The sequence below is a fragment of the Hirundo rustica genome, chromosome 7 (assembly GCF_015227805.2).
Source record: "Hirundo rustica isolate bHirRus1 chromosome 7, bHirRus1.pri.v3, whole genome shotgun sequence".
In the NCBI taxonomy this organism is placed as follows: Eukaryota; Metazoa; Chordata; class Aves; order Passeriformes; family Hirundinidae; genus Hirundo; species Hirundo rustica.
The window spans coordinates 26,435,532-26,449,947 of NC_053456.1; the positions used below are offsets into that span (position 1 = coordinate 26,435,532).

At 39.3% G+C, this 14,416-nt stretch overlaps 1 protein-coding gene across 1 annotated transcript in view; it reads right to left on the bottom strand.

Annotated features, from left to right (window-relative positions):
- Window positions 1-14,416, bottom strand: part of BMPR2 (bone morphogenetic protein receptor type 2) — a 105,932-nt gene that overhangs the window by 39,600 nt on the left and 51,916 nt on the right. Inside the window, exons 2-3 of the mRNA XM_040070003.2 lie at window positions 14,238-14,411; window positions 12,781-12,960 (exon numbers count right to left, since the gene is read on the bottom strand). Of these exons, the coding sequence (XP_039925937.1) occupies window positions 12,781-12,960; window positions 14,238-14,411 (354 nt within the window). The remainder of the gene's footprint in view (window positions 1-12,780; window positions 12,961-14,237; window positions 14,412-14,416) is intronic.

A 14,416-nucleotide genomic window follows, 5' to 3' on the forward strand; every position in this document is an offset into this window, starting at 1 on the left:
AGGAAACTTCTATTCCACAGCACTCACGGCACAGTGACCGCAGAGCCAGAGTCCTCTTCAGTGTCGGACTGTGCTCACCTCCACTCCCTGCTCTCAGTAGTCTACTGCAGATTATAATATTACACACCAGCTCAGTGCAGGATCGAGCTCAGCAGAGCTGGGAGAACCTGTTCAGAGGGGTATCTTTAGTACCTTATTTCACTTGGTCTATTCTGGAATATCTAGCGAAATCACAGATTCACCATTTATGAGGTTTTCCCTCCATTACCAATATTTAATTATTATTGTCTTCATCACAAGTATCTAACACTCCAAGACTATTATGAAAATTTTCCCCCCAAAGAGCTCGATGTTTTCAATTTTAATTGAAATAATAAAACCAAAGCTACACAAAAACACACAAAAAAAGCACCCCCCCCCCGCCAAAGACCCAAACCAACTAACCTTCCTGAAAGTAACATTTAACAGCAGAAAAAAATAGGAAAAGTAATGTTAGCGCACCTGAGCTATACGGTGAAATCTCAAATTACTTTCAAACCTTTTCCTTGATGCACTCCCTCCCACTGCCCTTTCTCACTAACTATTCCCTTAGTGCCAGAGAGAAGGCTCCTGTTTAACCCTCCAAAGCTGGGCAGGACAGCCCACACCTGCCCTGGCTCTGTCTCCCTGTGCCAGCCCGAGCAGCGCTGGCAGGGCCTGGGGACAGCAGCGCCTGGCACAGCCCCCAGAGGTGTGCAACGCCCCTGGGCTGCAGGCTGTACTTCACCCACACACGGCTTCTGTTTGCTCCAGAGATGCTGGGAGTGTCTCAGGCAGGGCTGAGCAGTGCTCTGCTCCCCCAAACCCACGGTGGGGGCCATGGCCCAGCCTCACCTGCAGGATCGGTCTGCTGACGGCGCTGAAAAAGGCAGAGAAACTCAAGCTACTCTTCAGACTCATTAAAAAAGTTCTTAAAAAACCAGTTAAAATATTTTCTAAATGTTCACGTGTCACTGATTTCTCTGGCTTTCCACGCCTCAATTTGCAGTAAGTTTTCACCAAGTCCTCTCTGCTTTCCCATAGCACTGTGGAACAGCAGTGTCCGGACCTGTATCCAAAGAAGAGCACTGATCAGTGCAATCCACTGTGGCTCAGCATCATCCATTTTGCCTTAGTCACTGCAATTATATCCTCAGAGAACAGAAATGGAGAAAAACAGAACCACAGTTCGAATATAACCAATTTATATTTGCTGCAGCCTGAATATCTACCCTGTCAGGAGCTCATGCTGGTGTGAATGTGGGTATTTTCTCCATGCTTGGGGGTTATTTTGTCTGGTTTTTCTGTCGGGGGAGGAGGGGGTGGATTTGGGTTTTGCTTCTTTTTCAAGTTTTTATCTGTGTATCATTTTGGTTTTAGTTTTTTTAAAGAGCAACCCCCCCAGGTCAAAGGAATATATACATAAAAACTGTGCTTCTGTTTTATAACACTAGTACTAATTTATTGGGGTTTAAAGTTCTATTTCCACATGCACCACTAATTTTAGAGCAGGTTAATGCTTTAATAGGAGAAACATAACTACAATCAAGCAAAAATTATTGCAGTTGCTCCATGCAGTTGGTTCAGCTGTCTAGAGCACATTATCAGCAGTGTATTATTCCTTCAGATAGACGCATCCAGTTTGTGAGCAAATCGATAGACAATGCACTGAGCCACAACTCAAAGATAAAAAGAAATATTTTTACTTAGCACAGGGGAAAAAATCACTTTCATTGCTACAGCTCCAATACCTGCATTCCCCCTACTAGCATTATGAAAGTGAGAAGTGTTTTCACACAGGATGCAAGGATACCTTACACCCTTGCTTAGACTATAGATAGTTTTAAGTCAATATGAATGTCTGAAACAAGGAATTTTTTGCTAGTCTCAGAAAATACTTACAGGCCCTGCAAGCAGATTCTAAATGAGCCTCATGCCACCAGTCCAAGGGAAAGGTAAAAATCCAGGCCAAAGTCAAAAGCTGTATAGTATCATTCACAGATACTCCAGAAAATTTTAGGAAATTATAATGCCAAGAAACATCTATGCAGTATTTTGTAGGCTCAATCTTTCAAATAAATGCATAAAACTGTAGTGATTAAACATTTGAATCTACCTCACTGCAATCTTCAAAGGAATTTCAAAGAACTGCATCACAAACTCCTATGTCACTGCAACTTGATACGAATATCTTAGAAAAAGAAGTCCTTCCTTGGATCTCTCATAAAATTCCAAATCTGTCTTTCTACTTCAAAATAAGAGAAAAAAAAGCTAAAGCACAATTAAAAAAAAAAAAAAAAAAAAAAGCTAAAGTAATAAAAAATCGTCACACTTCCGTCTTTCAGTACATTCTTTGCCCTTAAAAATTGAATTCCTAACTTCTTCCCCCTAGACACATCTATGCAGCAAATGTCTTTCCATTAATTGATTCTGCATGGAAGTATACTGCACAAATAAACTGAAATAGGGTGAAACTCAGTAAGTTATATTTTAAGGCTAATTAATATATTGATTCTTTCAAATTAAGAAATGTTTTACAGAATAAAACATCTTAGTATCCCAAAAATAAAACACTGATAAATAAATCAGGACTTCTGAGAAAGAAATGTATGGACTGTCTAAATAAATCTGATGTTTGGTTTTTCAAAAGATCAATATCTATTCTGATATTGAAAACATGGAAACTAAAAAAAAAAAAAACAGAAGAAGTCTGCAGACCTCTAACAGCTGACATGAAAAATCAGATCTCCTACCAGAAAATTCAGTCCTAATGAGAATTGCAACAAGGGAAAAGAGGACTCTGTCACACGAAAAAATAAACACAACACTTGGTGTACCAACTCTAATGTTCATGTATTAGTGTCCATAGCAACACCTCACCATTCATTTTATTTATTAAATACAAACCAGCAAAAATAATAATAGTGAATGGTATACATCAACAACAGCTAATTCAATATATAAGGAAGGAAGGAACATTTCCAAACCTATCACAGAAAGAAAACAAATCTGCAGCGTGATTAAGATGAGTAAGACCACAAAATACCAAGATGAAATAAAAAGAGACAAAGAAATACTCAGTATGGGTATACAAAAGTAGTTATGGATTGAGGAACTCTATTCTTTGTAACTTCATTTAGGTATCCTTATAACTTTTTCAGGAACTCACCACACCCTATTAGCCACAGTAAGCTTTCTTCATTATACAACCAACACAAACGTAAACAGACTTTTGGTATCAACCTGAAGCCCTGTTTAGGTACAATTACATTCACAGGAAACTTCACCAAGATTTTAGTGAATATACTGCCATCATCTTCCATTTGGACAGCAACAATAGGAGTTATTTCATCTTGAAAATGACAGCTCTGAAAAACCCTGCAATTGGTGTATAATCAGGGGAAACATGACCAGGAGCACACCAATGTGATGCTTCCTGGCTTGTACTGGTTGCCCTGGATGCTCTATGAACTCTGTTTTTAAGCATGTATGTTCTGTTAGCCAGAAAGCCAAAAGAGCACCTCAGGCAACCTCAAAACAACCCTGACATTTCAGTTTTTCAGAAATAATGGAGATATCTACAGCCAGGATGACGTATGTCAGGAGCTAGATGCCCAGTTATGAAACCCCACATTTCAGAATTCCAGAGTTAGTCACAAGTTCACAATTCAAACACTTGAGGCACTTAGCTGAATTTGCCATTCACTCTTTCAATAAAAAGGATGTGAGCCTTTCCTTGTAAGGAAAGCTAATTTAAAACATGGATCCCCAACATCCATCCACAAGCAAAGATTTTGTCTGCTATGATGAAAGGAAGAAGGGAAAGAGACAATCCATGGTTTCTATCAAGGATATCTCCTAATCCCTTTTTCCTTCCCAACAGAAGATGCTCCACCAGCACAGTTGTGAAAGAAATCGAATCACACAAAGAAGAGTCACTTAGTGCATATATACAACGATAAGCACAGACAGTCTCAAGTCCAGGCTTTGGCTGCAGCACCTGCAAGCCAGATCCCAGGCGGCACAGCGCTGCCTGCAGCCTCTGCTCCCTGGATTGGGGCAGTGCTGGATCTCCACTCACAGCCTGCCCTGCACCAGCCTCTGCTCTGCAGGAGCAGCTAGCCTACAGAATTCCAGCTCTTCTGTCTATAAGTAATTCAGGTGTCCTTAGAAACCACATCACGCTGTTAAAAACCAAATGCTTTATCTACCTAGAGCTCCTAGGATTGTGCTATATTGATTAGCATTTTACCTCCAGATAGCACCCTCTCTGAAGATATACTGAGTGATATATCAGAAGGAAAGGAGCCAGAAATCAATGTTAAGTAATGAATTGGATTTTCTGGACCATGTAATTTTTCAGAAAAAGAAAAAAATGTTATCAAAAACCGATCAATAGGTAAATGTAATTAATGACCAGCTTTGAAGGGCCAACGTATTTTAAGTGTCTGTCTGGATTTCAGTCTCCTCTGAGGCGCTGTGCTGAGCTATAGCTGCAACTCAGGTAAGACTGCAAAGCAGCCTAGGCTAACAGGCTATTCTAAGACTGAGTCAAATGCCAAGAGCCTAAAGCTTTCTTTATTAATTGTATCCATCTCAAAATCATGACAGAGAATCGTATTTTTGTCAGCAAACTAGCACATAGGACAGAAACAAGTGAGACTTATTGAAAATATCTAATTAAGGAGCAAGAAAAAGACATGAAAGGTTTTTCATGATCTAAACACTGTTCTACACAGATGAACCTAATAGCACTGAACAGCAAATAACCCAGTATTTATAAGTCATCTCCTGTTTCGCACTTAACAGCTCCAGTCCCAAGTCTGCCTCTTGCTATGCCAGTAGTCTGAGGACAAAGACTATTACTGTGCTGGGTACAGGGTAGGAATTTATTAGTAGCAGCTGGCAACACCTAGCAGTGCTTTATAACCAAACCTCACAGAGCTCTTGCACCTTTCAATCTTAACTCCATTCATTGCAAAACTGTCCAAGAAAACCAGAGCAGAGCCATGCTAAAAATCCCCAGGAAGGCTCTGTGGGTAACACGGCAGGACAAAGGGGGTTGGTTACGGGAAACAGCGTTCTCAGCAAGCCCAGCAGCTCCAGGCTGCCCAGGGAGATACAACTGCAGCCTTCTGAAGCTAATGCTCTCTGTCAGGAGCTGGAGCTGCCGAGCAGCCTGTGCACAGCCATTTCTGCCCTTCCGGCTCACTGCAAGGAGCCTTTAGCATGACAAGACAGGGAAAGCAGCACATCAACATCACCAACGTGAAAATAAACATTGGAAAAAGCACAGGGACACAGACATGCAGAACGACCACAAAACATAAACAGTGTTTCCATTTTGCCTGGCAGTGACTTCAATGTACACTATCTTGGCTAATCCACTCAGTATACTTTGTTGAGCAGAGTTACCTAAACAAATTTCACAAGTCTTTAAAGGAGGAATGCTTCCACAGAGGTGCAGTCTTAACGCCCACTGAAATGTTAAATTTCACAGCAGCCAGCCTTAAAATATTTGAGGAATAGTTACTGAAGCCTATCACCATCAGAAAGCCTGTCAATCTATAATGTCAACCAAAAGTGCACTGATAAGTCAATCTGCCTTCCAGAGAGCTCCTACCTATTTCTCAAATTATCTGTATTAAGTAGCAGTGTAGGGTTTGTTTAGAATAATGATGATATTGCATGTATGTATTACACTGTGAATAAATACATAAAAAGTATAGCACCCTTGTCTATTCTCAACTTGGCCTTGAGATGAGCCAAAACAATTCCTTACCTGCTCCCTTTATTATTCACAGTCCAGCTCTCCACTAATGCATTCTGAATGAGTACCACTCTTAGGAGCCTTATCCATTTTTACTTTGTGTCTATAAGGCATTCACAATAAAGCCCCAACACACACTGTCACAAAAGATATCAGCTAATGATGACACTGAATGTATTATACAGCAACATAAACGTCTAACAGTACTCAGCATTCCCAGTAAATGGAAACAGTATCTTTACTATATTTGTATTACCCAAAGATATTTGCAGATCTTTAAAGTCTTAGAAGTGCATAAAACATAAGCAAGGAATTGCCAGCTGAGATGCAAACTAGTGCCTCAGGAACTGCACATGATACAAGACTGTGAATCATTAATTTACGGATATTGGTAAACTTAAAATGCACGTTTTCACTATTACTGAAGGTGACACAACCAGTGTTTACGTTACAAAAAATTTGTGTTTCTTTTCTTAATATTAGATCTTAAATGTGAATAAGATAGTCGCTGTGGAGTACTAGAAGCAAGCAGGCTACTTCAAGGACGACGAAGATGCAGATCAGACAACTGCATCACACGAATAAGGTAAGAGTTCTGCTCACGTGTACTTGACGAATTGCAATCTCTAAGGACTCAAAAAAAGTATGCTTAGCCCTCTGAAACAAAGCACAAATATACCTCTAGCACTCCACAACCACACTCTATTGCAATGTCAAATCCCACCTTACATCCAAAAAAAGCCCTTTTTAGATTCCAGCATATGTTTAAGAGAACTTTGTGAAGATCCTTGCTCTCAGCCCTCCAGGTCACAATGCACCACTAATTCCTGCAGTGACCTTTCCTATCAAGTGTTCTCCAACAGGAGTCTGACAAAGCAATAAGGAATGTACTCGTAAAAGGGGAAAAAAAAGAGGGTTTGGGGTTTGGGTTATTGGTGTTTTTGTAAAAACAATATTTGAAATGCTTCTGCTTTTTCAAACAAACATGTTTGCTCTTTTAACATGGTTTTCAGCATTTTGTGGGTTTGGTGCATAGCAGAAATTTAAAAACATTTCCAAAACATTTCAATGTCAGTGCAAGTAAAACACTTCAATTTCATCTTCTTGATTAAATGTTTCTGTAAGAGAAAAAATCTACACATACAGTTTTCTGCCTAAGGAGGTTTTGCCTTCCCAGCTAACATTTCATAGGCAAGACTCCAATTTCACATCAAAGCTTTACTTTTAAATTCAGTAAAGATTCAAATTTAATCTCAGGAGACTATGTTGTCTTAGAAGTTAAAATAGTAAGTGCTGCTACCAACAATCTTCAAGAGATTCTGCTTTTGAGAGATTCCATTTTAATGGGAAACTGAAGTTACTCGACAAGCATTACCAGTTATCTTGAGAGACTTGCAAAACGTTCCACGGGTTCTACAGAAGTTAAAGCTTTCACTTGAATTTCTAAATAACCTTCTATTGCAATTGCTTTAATACTGTGCTTCCTGCAATAACTTTCACTTCTACTCTTTCTCCCCTACACTAATCCACAACACCATCACTTTTCCCTCCGTTGCCACGACACAAGACATAGCCTTAATTAGCACACATTTTGGAAATCTTATCACTGAGCATCGTGTACCCAGTGTCACAGCCCCTTCCGCAGTTAATTAACTTCCTGTAACCAAATAAACAGCAAAGAACGCCCCACCAAGCACTAAATTTCAGACAGAAAGGCAGCTGAAGGAAAATACATATTTGTCAACAGCTGGCTAAAAATCCAAATATTTCATAACGAAGCCAGTATGGTAAAGAATTGTTTAAAAAAAAAGCCCCACATTTCATTTTCCCCCTCTATCAGCTGCTCCAGATACAAGAGAGACAATACTAAGAAATCTCCATGCACAATAAAAGCTCCTCCTTTAAGAGAGACAATACTAAGAAATCTCCATGCACATTCACTTGTACCTCCTTCAGCAGTTCAACAACTTCATTTTCTATAGCACCCTAAAGCAACTTCCTCAGAGGCACAGTATCATCCTCTTGCATCAAATGCTTAGCTGTCTCAAAGTAAACTTTGTTTTTTAGGAGCTATTAAGGCCCTTAATTACTGTCTTAATATTTCCTCCCCTGCCTTCTAACACAGTGAAGGTACATTAATGTCACAGAATGCCTCGTCTCCTCACTGAAGGAAGAGGTGCCTGACTGACTCCCAATCATTTCAAGGGCACAAGGTTTTAATCCCCGTGTACATCACTCCCACCCTCATCTTTTAAAACCCGAGATCTGCCACCTTGCAAAGGTTTGTAATTTCCTCTTTACGTCTAAACCACCTGAAAACTAAAAGAATAATGCACATGAAGGAAAAAGCTTATTTACAGAGTGATTTTTTTTAGATCAGGCAGATCAGAAATTAAAGACCAACTTAAATATCAGCTATAAACTCAGCTGATCAGGTGCTGCAACCCAGCTGAAGTAAATGCATTTCAGTTATAAGTTAATATCGGATGCTGTTCTCCAGAAAAAGCAGTTCAAGACAACTGAGAGTGAGCAGGGTTACAGTTTTCCAAAATTAGCCTGACATGATCTAATTTAGCTTCAGTGGGAGTTAGATTGGGCCATGTGCCCACAGCGACATGAGTCTAACTGCTGCCTCTCAAAAACAATAGTGAAATGGAAACTGTCTCATTACTACCATAATTAACCTGTCCCAGCCACATGTATTAGTAATTACTTCTTTTTCTTTAATGGTAGCTTTTCTCAAAGCTTCCACACAATTCCATGAGCACTGCAAGTCACACTTTTACATACCTATTTTATATACATAGCAAGAAGGCTGGTCAAGAGAGGCAAGAATAGTACACTGGAAAGATAAGCCTGTTATCAATGTTTCAGAGGGAAGGATAACTTCCTTGACTGTGTGAGTTTCTATCCACAACTCAGCGCTCTTATTCAAGAGGTTTCCTAAATCCTCTAAAATCTGCAGCCACCATTTACTGTTATGAGATGAAAACCCTACATAATTTTCAACCGCGTGTACCAGTAACTGCTCAAGTGTTGCTGCCAGGGATTTTTTCCATATATCACACAAATACATCACCTGTCATAGAAAAATACATTCTTAACACTCAGTTGCTGCTACATTAATTTATTTGCAGCACCAGGAAACAGCCTTGAGGGAAAAAATAATTAAAAATTGCTCTTTCATCTTGATGTTATTTTAACATGAATGTTTCATTACAGCAATATATCTATGACCAACAAGGGAGATCATTTAAGTCTTTAGCTACCTAATTTCTATTTAACTGGCTATTATGAATGATTGAGGAACTAATGAATTTGTCTTCAAAACAGCCTCAGAATTTAGGAAGCATTCTGTAGTCGTAACAGGCAGATATTTAGCACGTCAAATTAAATATTTGACAAAGCCAACAAAGTAAACCCAACTTAAAACACTGACCCAGGGAGTCATAGTTGGCCCTTTTTAGATAGGGTTAAGGGGTATATGAGAATACTAGCTGAAGTTAAAATAGAATCTTTTTGGTCTATTTTTTGTGAACATATAAGATGGAGAAATAGCGAAGCTATTCATGAGTGATTTATCACAGAAGAAGAAAGTGTATCTTTCCCCAAAAGTGTAAGTTAAAGACAGAGGATGAGTGGTTGTTTCTGAACTTCTGCATTTTGAGTAATCCCAAACTCCACAGCCAAATCTTGAAATCAGAAATAAACACCATGCTCCCACCACTACTTCTCCTGGCTTCAGGAAACAGCTACCTTAATCTCTGCCTTTTTAATACCTCCAGACTGTGGGTTCTACACTAGCACCTATCCTACAGCATTTGCAAAATTCTAGCTGGAGGGATTAGCAACCAATAGCTACTCAAATCTGCCTGGATTATCTTTAAAGATAGAAGAGATGAATATTATGACTACTCAGATATATGATTGCTTTAAATTACCAGCTGCACATTAAGATGCAGTAAGGAATACATTTCAGGCTTCAGGAACCTGTTTGTCCTCAATCTTTTTTTTTTTTCTTTTAATAAAAATTTTGTTACAAGACAGGTTGGATTACATGTATTTATACCCTAATCAAACATGACTTAAAAAAAAACATCCTAAAAACAGCATTGACATTATCTTAAATATTACACCTAATTTTTCTAATTGCTATATGTTATGACAATGATAATTTGATATATCTAATGTGTATTAAGATCTTAACTTTATTTTGTCTTCTTGAATCATTTATAGTTCAGCTGTATCTTTCAACACATCACTGTTAAGTATCAAAAAAAAATTTCAACCAAAGATTGTATAAAGTAATTGTTATATTCCTTCATTATTTTTCTGGGTGGATTTAGCTCAAGAGCCTAACGTTACTCTGCTGTTTCCACAGATTCCTCATATAGCTGCAAGGAAACATCTTTAAAAGAACAACTGCAATTCTCCTTAAAATAAAGCTTTAAATTGATTAGGGTCATCAGCAAGGTCTTCAGGCTCCATTAGTTTTTAAACTACAGCTGAATATCTACTTGTCATTCCAGAAACTTTTTATTCTCTATGATTTTACTGGAAACGAGAAGAAAAACATTGACAAATGTTCCTTAGTTAACTGTTGGCTGAATTCATCAGGCTTCACATAATTTTATACCAGTCACCTTCACTCTGAAATTTCCAGGGCCTTAAGTACAGTTCTAGGAGGTCTCATACCTTACTTTGGGCCTTTCAAGAACTATTTATCAAAAATACAGATGAAAAATAGTACTTTTGCAGTCCACAGGCTATAGCGAAATAACCTTCTGCAGAAGATTTCCTATGTGACTGTGACCTGTTCAGTTTAATAATCTAAACGGTACGGTAACACAGATTGCCACAGCCTGTGCAGCTAACCTTGCTAATGTCCTTACAGCATCCTGTCAACTATAACAGAAAGCCTGGAAGAGTGCCCAAGAAAGGTATCCAGTAGCTAATACAAAGCTTCCCAACAACTCTACGAAACTCAACCTTGCCAAAGCAAGTATTCTGGACTTAACGTGCCAAAAGATAATCTGACAGCACCAAAATGGGTTCTGGAAGGAGCCAAGAGACCATGAACACTCCACCACTTGGAATGGGGGTCAGTAACATGGCAGGGGTCTGTGTGCTGCAGCCTCTCTGCTTTTTCACCCCTCCAGCCTTCTCAAGCATCCTGTACCTCCACAGTGCTACCAGAGTGCTGGACATGAACAGCCAGGAGCAGCCCCAGCTCTGCTGGATACAGCAACAGCAGAGCTTTACAAATAAAACTGCAGAGTGGCAAACAAGGCCATCCTTGCTGCTGAGACGGCCCATCTCCATCTCTTAACCCAGTCAAAGCAGACTGACAACTGTGCTCCAAAGCAACCTACTTTGCTTGTGCTTATGCCTAAAGCCAAATTTGCCTATTATGAAAATGGAAGGTGACACAATAACACAAAACAGTTTGAGTCAGTAGGAATGTGCACTGCAGCACACAATTACAGCTGGGTGAATTAAGGACCGTGTTACAGATTCAATTCCACCCCCCTTTGCAAGTCAAGATAGATATTTTGGTATTAAAAATTCCATTTAAAATTATTTGAAGATCTTATCGCTCAACAACTGAATTAATTCAGCTCGTAATTTTTATGATTTAAGCAGAACAAGCACAAGTGATTTTGTAAAAACCTGGTCTTCCTGTTTTGAGGGGACAGAAAGGGACAATGAACTACCTTTACAACTGTTTTCCTCCTGTCTAATTCCCTGCACAACACTAACTCCAGTCACATTTGGAGAGCCCAGTCTGATGCTTTTACCAAAGTCAAGCAGTCTGTTCTGCACTGCACAGTGACGCTGATTCCAAATGGTGATTGTTTACTGCTTCTACAAACAGTACTGTCAACCAAAAGGCAGCATGTTTTACCACCTTTCTTTACCCATTCATATTGTACACACTTCCCAAGTTAAAGACTGCTAGTTTTTAGCATGCCAAACCCTCATTTTGATCCAACTTCCCTACAAATACTAGACCCTTCAGCCATTTTTGAAAGCACCTGTGATAAGTATCAGCATCTTTAGACTGAAGTTAATTAAAATACTATCATTCCTAAACACCAATTATTCTTTTTGCACTCTACAGCTATAAATGCTATTCAATTCAATTATACACCTTCATTTCACAAAATACTTTCCACTCATAAAGAACTCTTGACATATAGAACAGTTAGGCCTCCCTTTACATACCTAACTTTATTCAACCTCCTTTTCACAGTTCTTATTTAGCAAAGGCTATCCAAATGTTTAGAATGGGCCACTAACTCAGCTTCCTTACAGGTTCTTAACTTCTGGAACAAAGCACAGCAGTGTGCCTGCTAGTAATGATCTTGCTTCTGTTGTACCAGGTTAAGGAGTCTGATCTCTACGTTAGGCTGATTTTATAATAAATAACTGAACAGAAAATTATATTGCTTAAACTAGTATTCCTTGAACATTACATCAAAGTTAGCCCTTACCAGAGATATGCAAAAGAAAGGGGTCAGATTTCAGAGACTGTTGGAGAGAACTTCAGCAGTCTGATACAAGACCAGTTCTACCACTCACAACCACCTGTGATTCATGGCTGAACAGACACACCAACCTTTGCAAAGGTACCGTGGTGTTACTGAAACCACTGGCCTGCTCTCAACAGAACTCATCAAGCTTCTGAACACCTTCTTAGGCTTATGAGGTTGGGTATCCAAATACCAAACCACACAAGATTAGAGACCATTTTGAAAGATACAATCTGCATTCAGCAGCTGCCTATACAAACAATCCTCTTGTAAGCATTTAGCTTGTTCTTTGTGGAGCAATGTGGAATCTGAGTGTGACAAACTTCCTAAGGGAAAGCTTTGCTCTGTTTGCCATCTCTGTGACACAGAAAGGTCACAGGTTTCACATTTAAGAGACCACAAAAGAAGGCTCCTTCCCTAATATCGTTACACCATGAAATGACAGAGACACAAACTTACTGTAAGGTGTTGTATCAGTAGGGTCAGGAGGTGGGAAGTTCTCTGTGAAGTTGACATTACACAGGTCTGTACTACAGCAGCAGAAGCGGTACGTTCCATTCTGAATCAAGGAAGGGGTGGTTGTAACTATACACTCTTCAAAATGGCACTCCTGTGGGTCTCCTATATGAGACCAGCAACCTGTAAAAAGAAGCAAATGACAGATGTTTTATTTTAAGTAAGCATAAAATTAGTTCTACTGACTGAATAAACACACCTACAGAAATCCATATATTACCTAATTAAACATTACAGAGTGGAGTGAAAACAGTTATCATAATTTGCTTGTCTGACTTTGCTACCACCTTTCAACCCAAAACCTGAAGAATTTTGGAACTCCCCATAGCCAATGAGAAGAAAATGTGGGCAGGAATGAAGGCCAACATCAGAGGTGTCCAGCTGTTGCCTTAATATGATAAAACCTGAATTTCTGAGCCTTCTAAGCAGAAGTACGCCATTCCTCATCTCTCTGACACCACAGACCATATCACCACTCCCTGGTCTGCCGTCTAAATAAATTGTGACCTAGTCCCTTCCTTAGGCCACAAGACTGCATCTACAGCTTGGCGCTTCTTGCACAATTTTCAAAATTCTGCCCTTACTCATTGCCAGCATCACTGGATTTTTTACAAGGGTCACAACTTATTGCCTGGTTAACACCTTTGTCCCTGCAGTAAGTGTTCGTTCCCAAGCATGATCAAAAGCAGTTAAATGTCATTTATCCACAAATACCTGGAAGGGAAAGAGGCAGCAGTGGGGCAGAGGTGAGCAGTCAGGCTGCTCCCTTCAGCAGATTGCCAGGTCAAACAGGAATCATGGACTACAACTCCACAGGCTGTTTGTAAATAAAGCTGCATTTTCATTCAGCCTTATACTACATTAACTTGCATCCAAGTAAAAAACAGCAGAGTCACTGAGAATGGTAATCAAAACATGTCTCCAGAAACTGCAAAGCCCTTCACCCCTCTTACCTTCATTCTCCCCACAGAAGAGCACTGAATTACAGTACTGATAAGTGAACTACAGCTGCAATTTCCTTTGTAAACAAACATCTCATCAACATGAACATTCACTTTTTACTTAATAAGACACTTACTGTTAAATTTATCATTGCATCAATACCTATACTGAAATTCAAGGAATCCATCTTCCTCTGGACATCCTGTATAACAAGAAATTTGATTGCTTCTTCTTTCAACTGTACATTGATGTCTTTGGTCTCTTTTAGAAGTCATTTATTTAAAAAAACCCTTTCTGTTTACATTTAAAATTGCTAAATGGGAAGTCTAAAATTATGCATTTTGAAAATGTGCAAGAAGTCTAGTTTTGCAGCTGTGCAGCTTTGTATCAGCTGGCTAGACCACAAAGAAGTGAAGTAAGTAATAAAACTACTGCACTAAAACTGAACTGTTACATACCTTGTTTTACAAGATGTATGTCTCCTTCTCGTGTTTTTTCCCAAAGTCCATAGCAGGTACTACCTTTCATGCACAAAATTGTGCCATTCTCCTGGGAGATTCGGCTCTCACTGATTCCATGGTCCTGCTGATACGGGTCTTTAAATGCACACAGCCGCTCCTCGCTCTGTGTAGCTTTA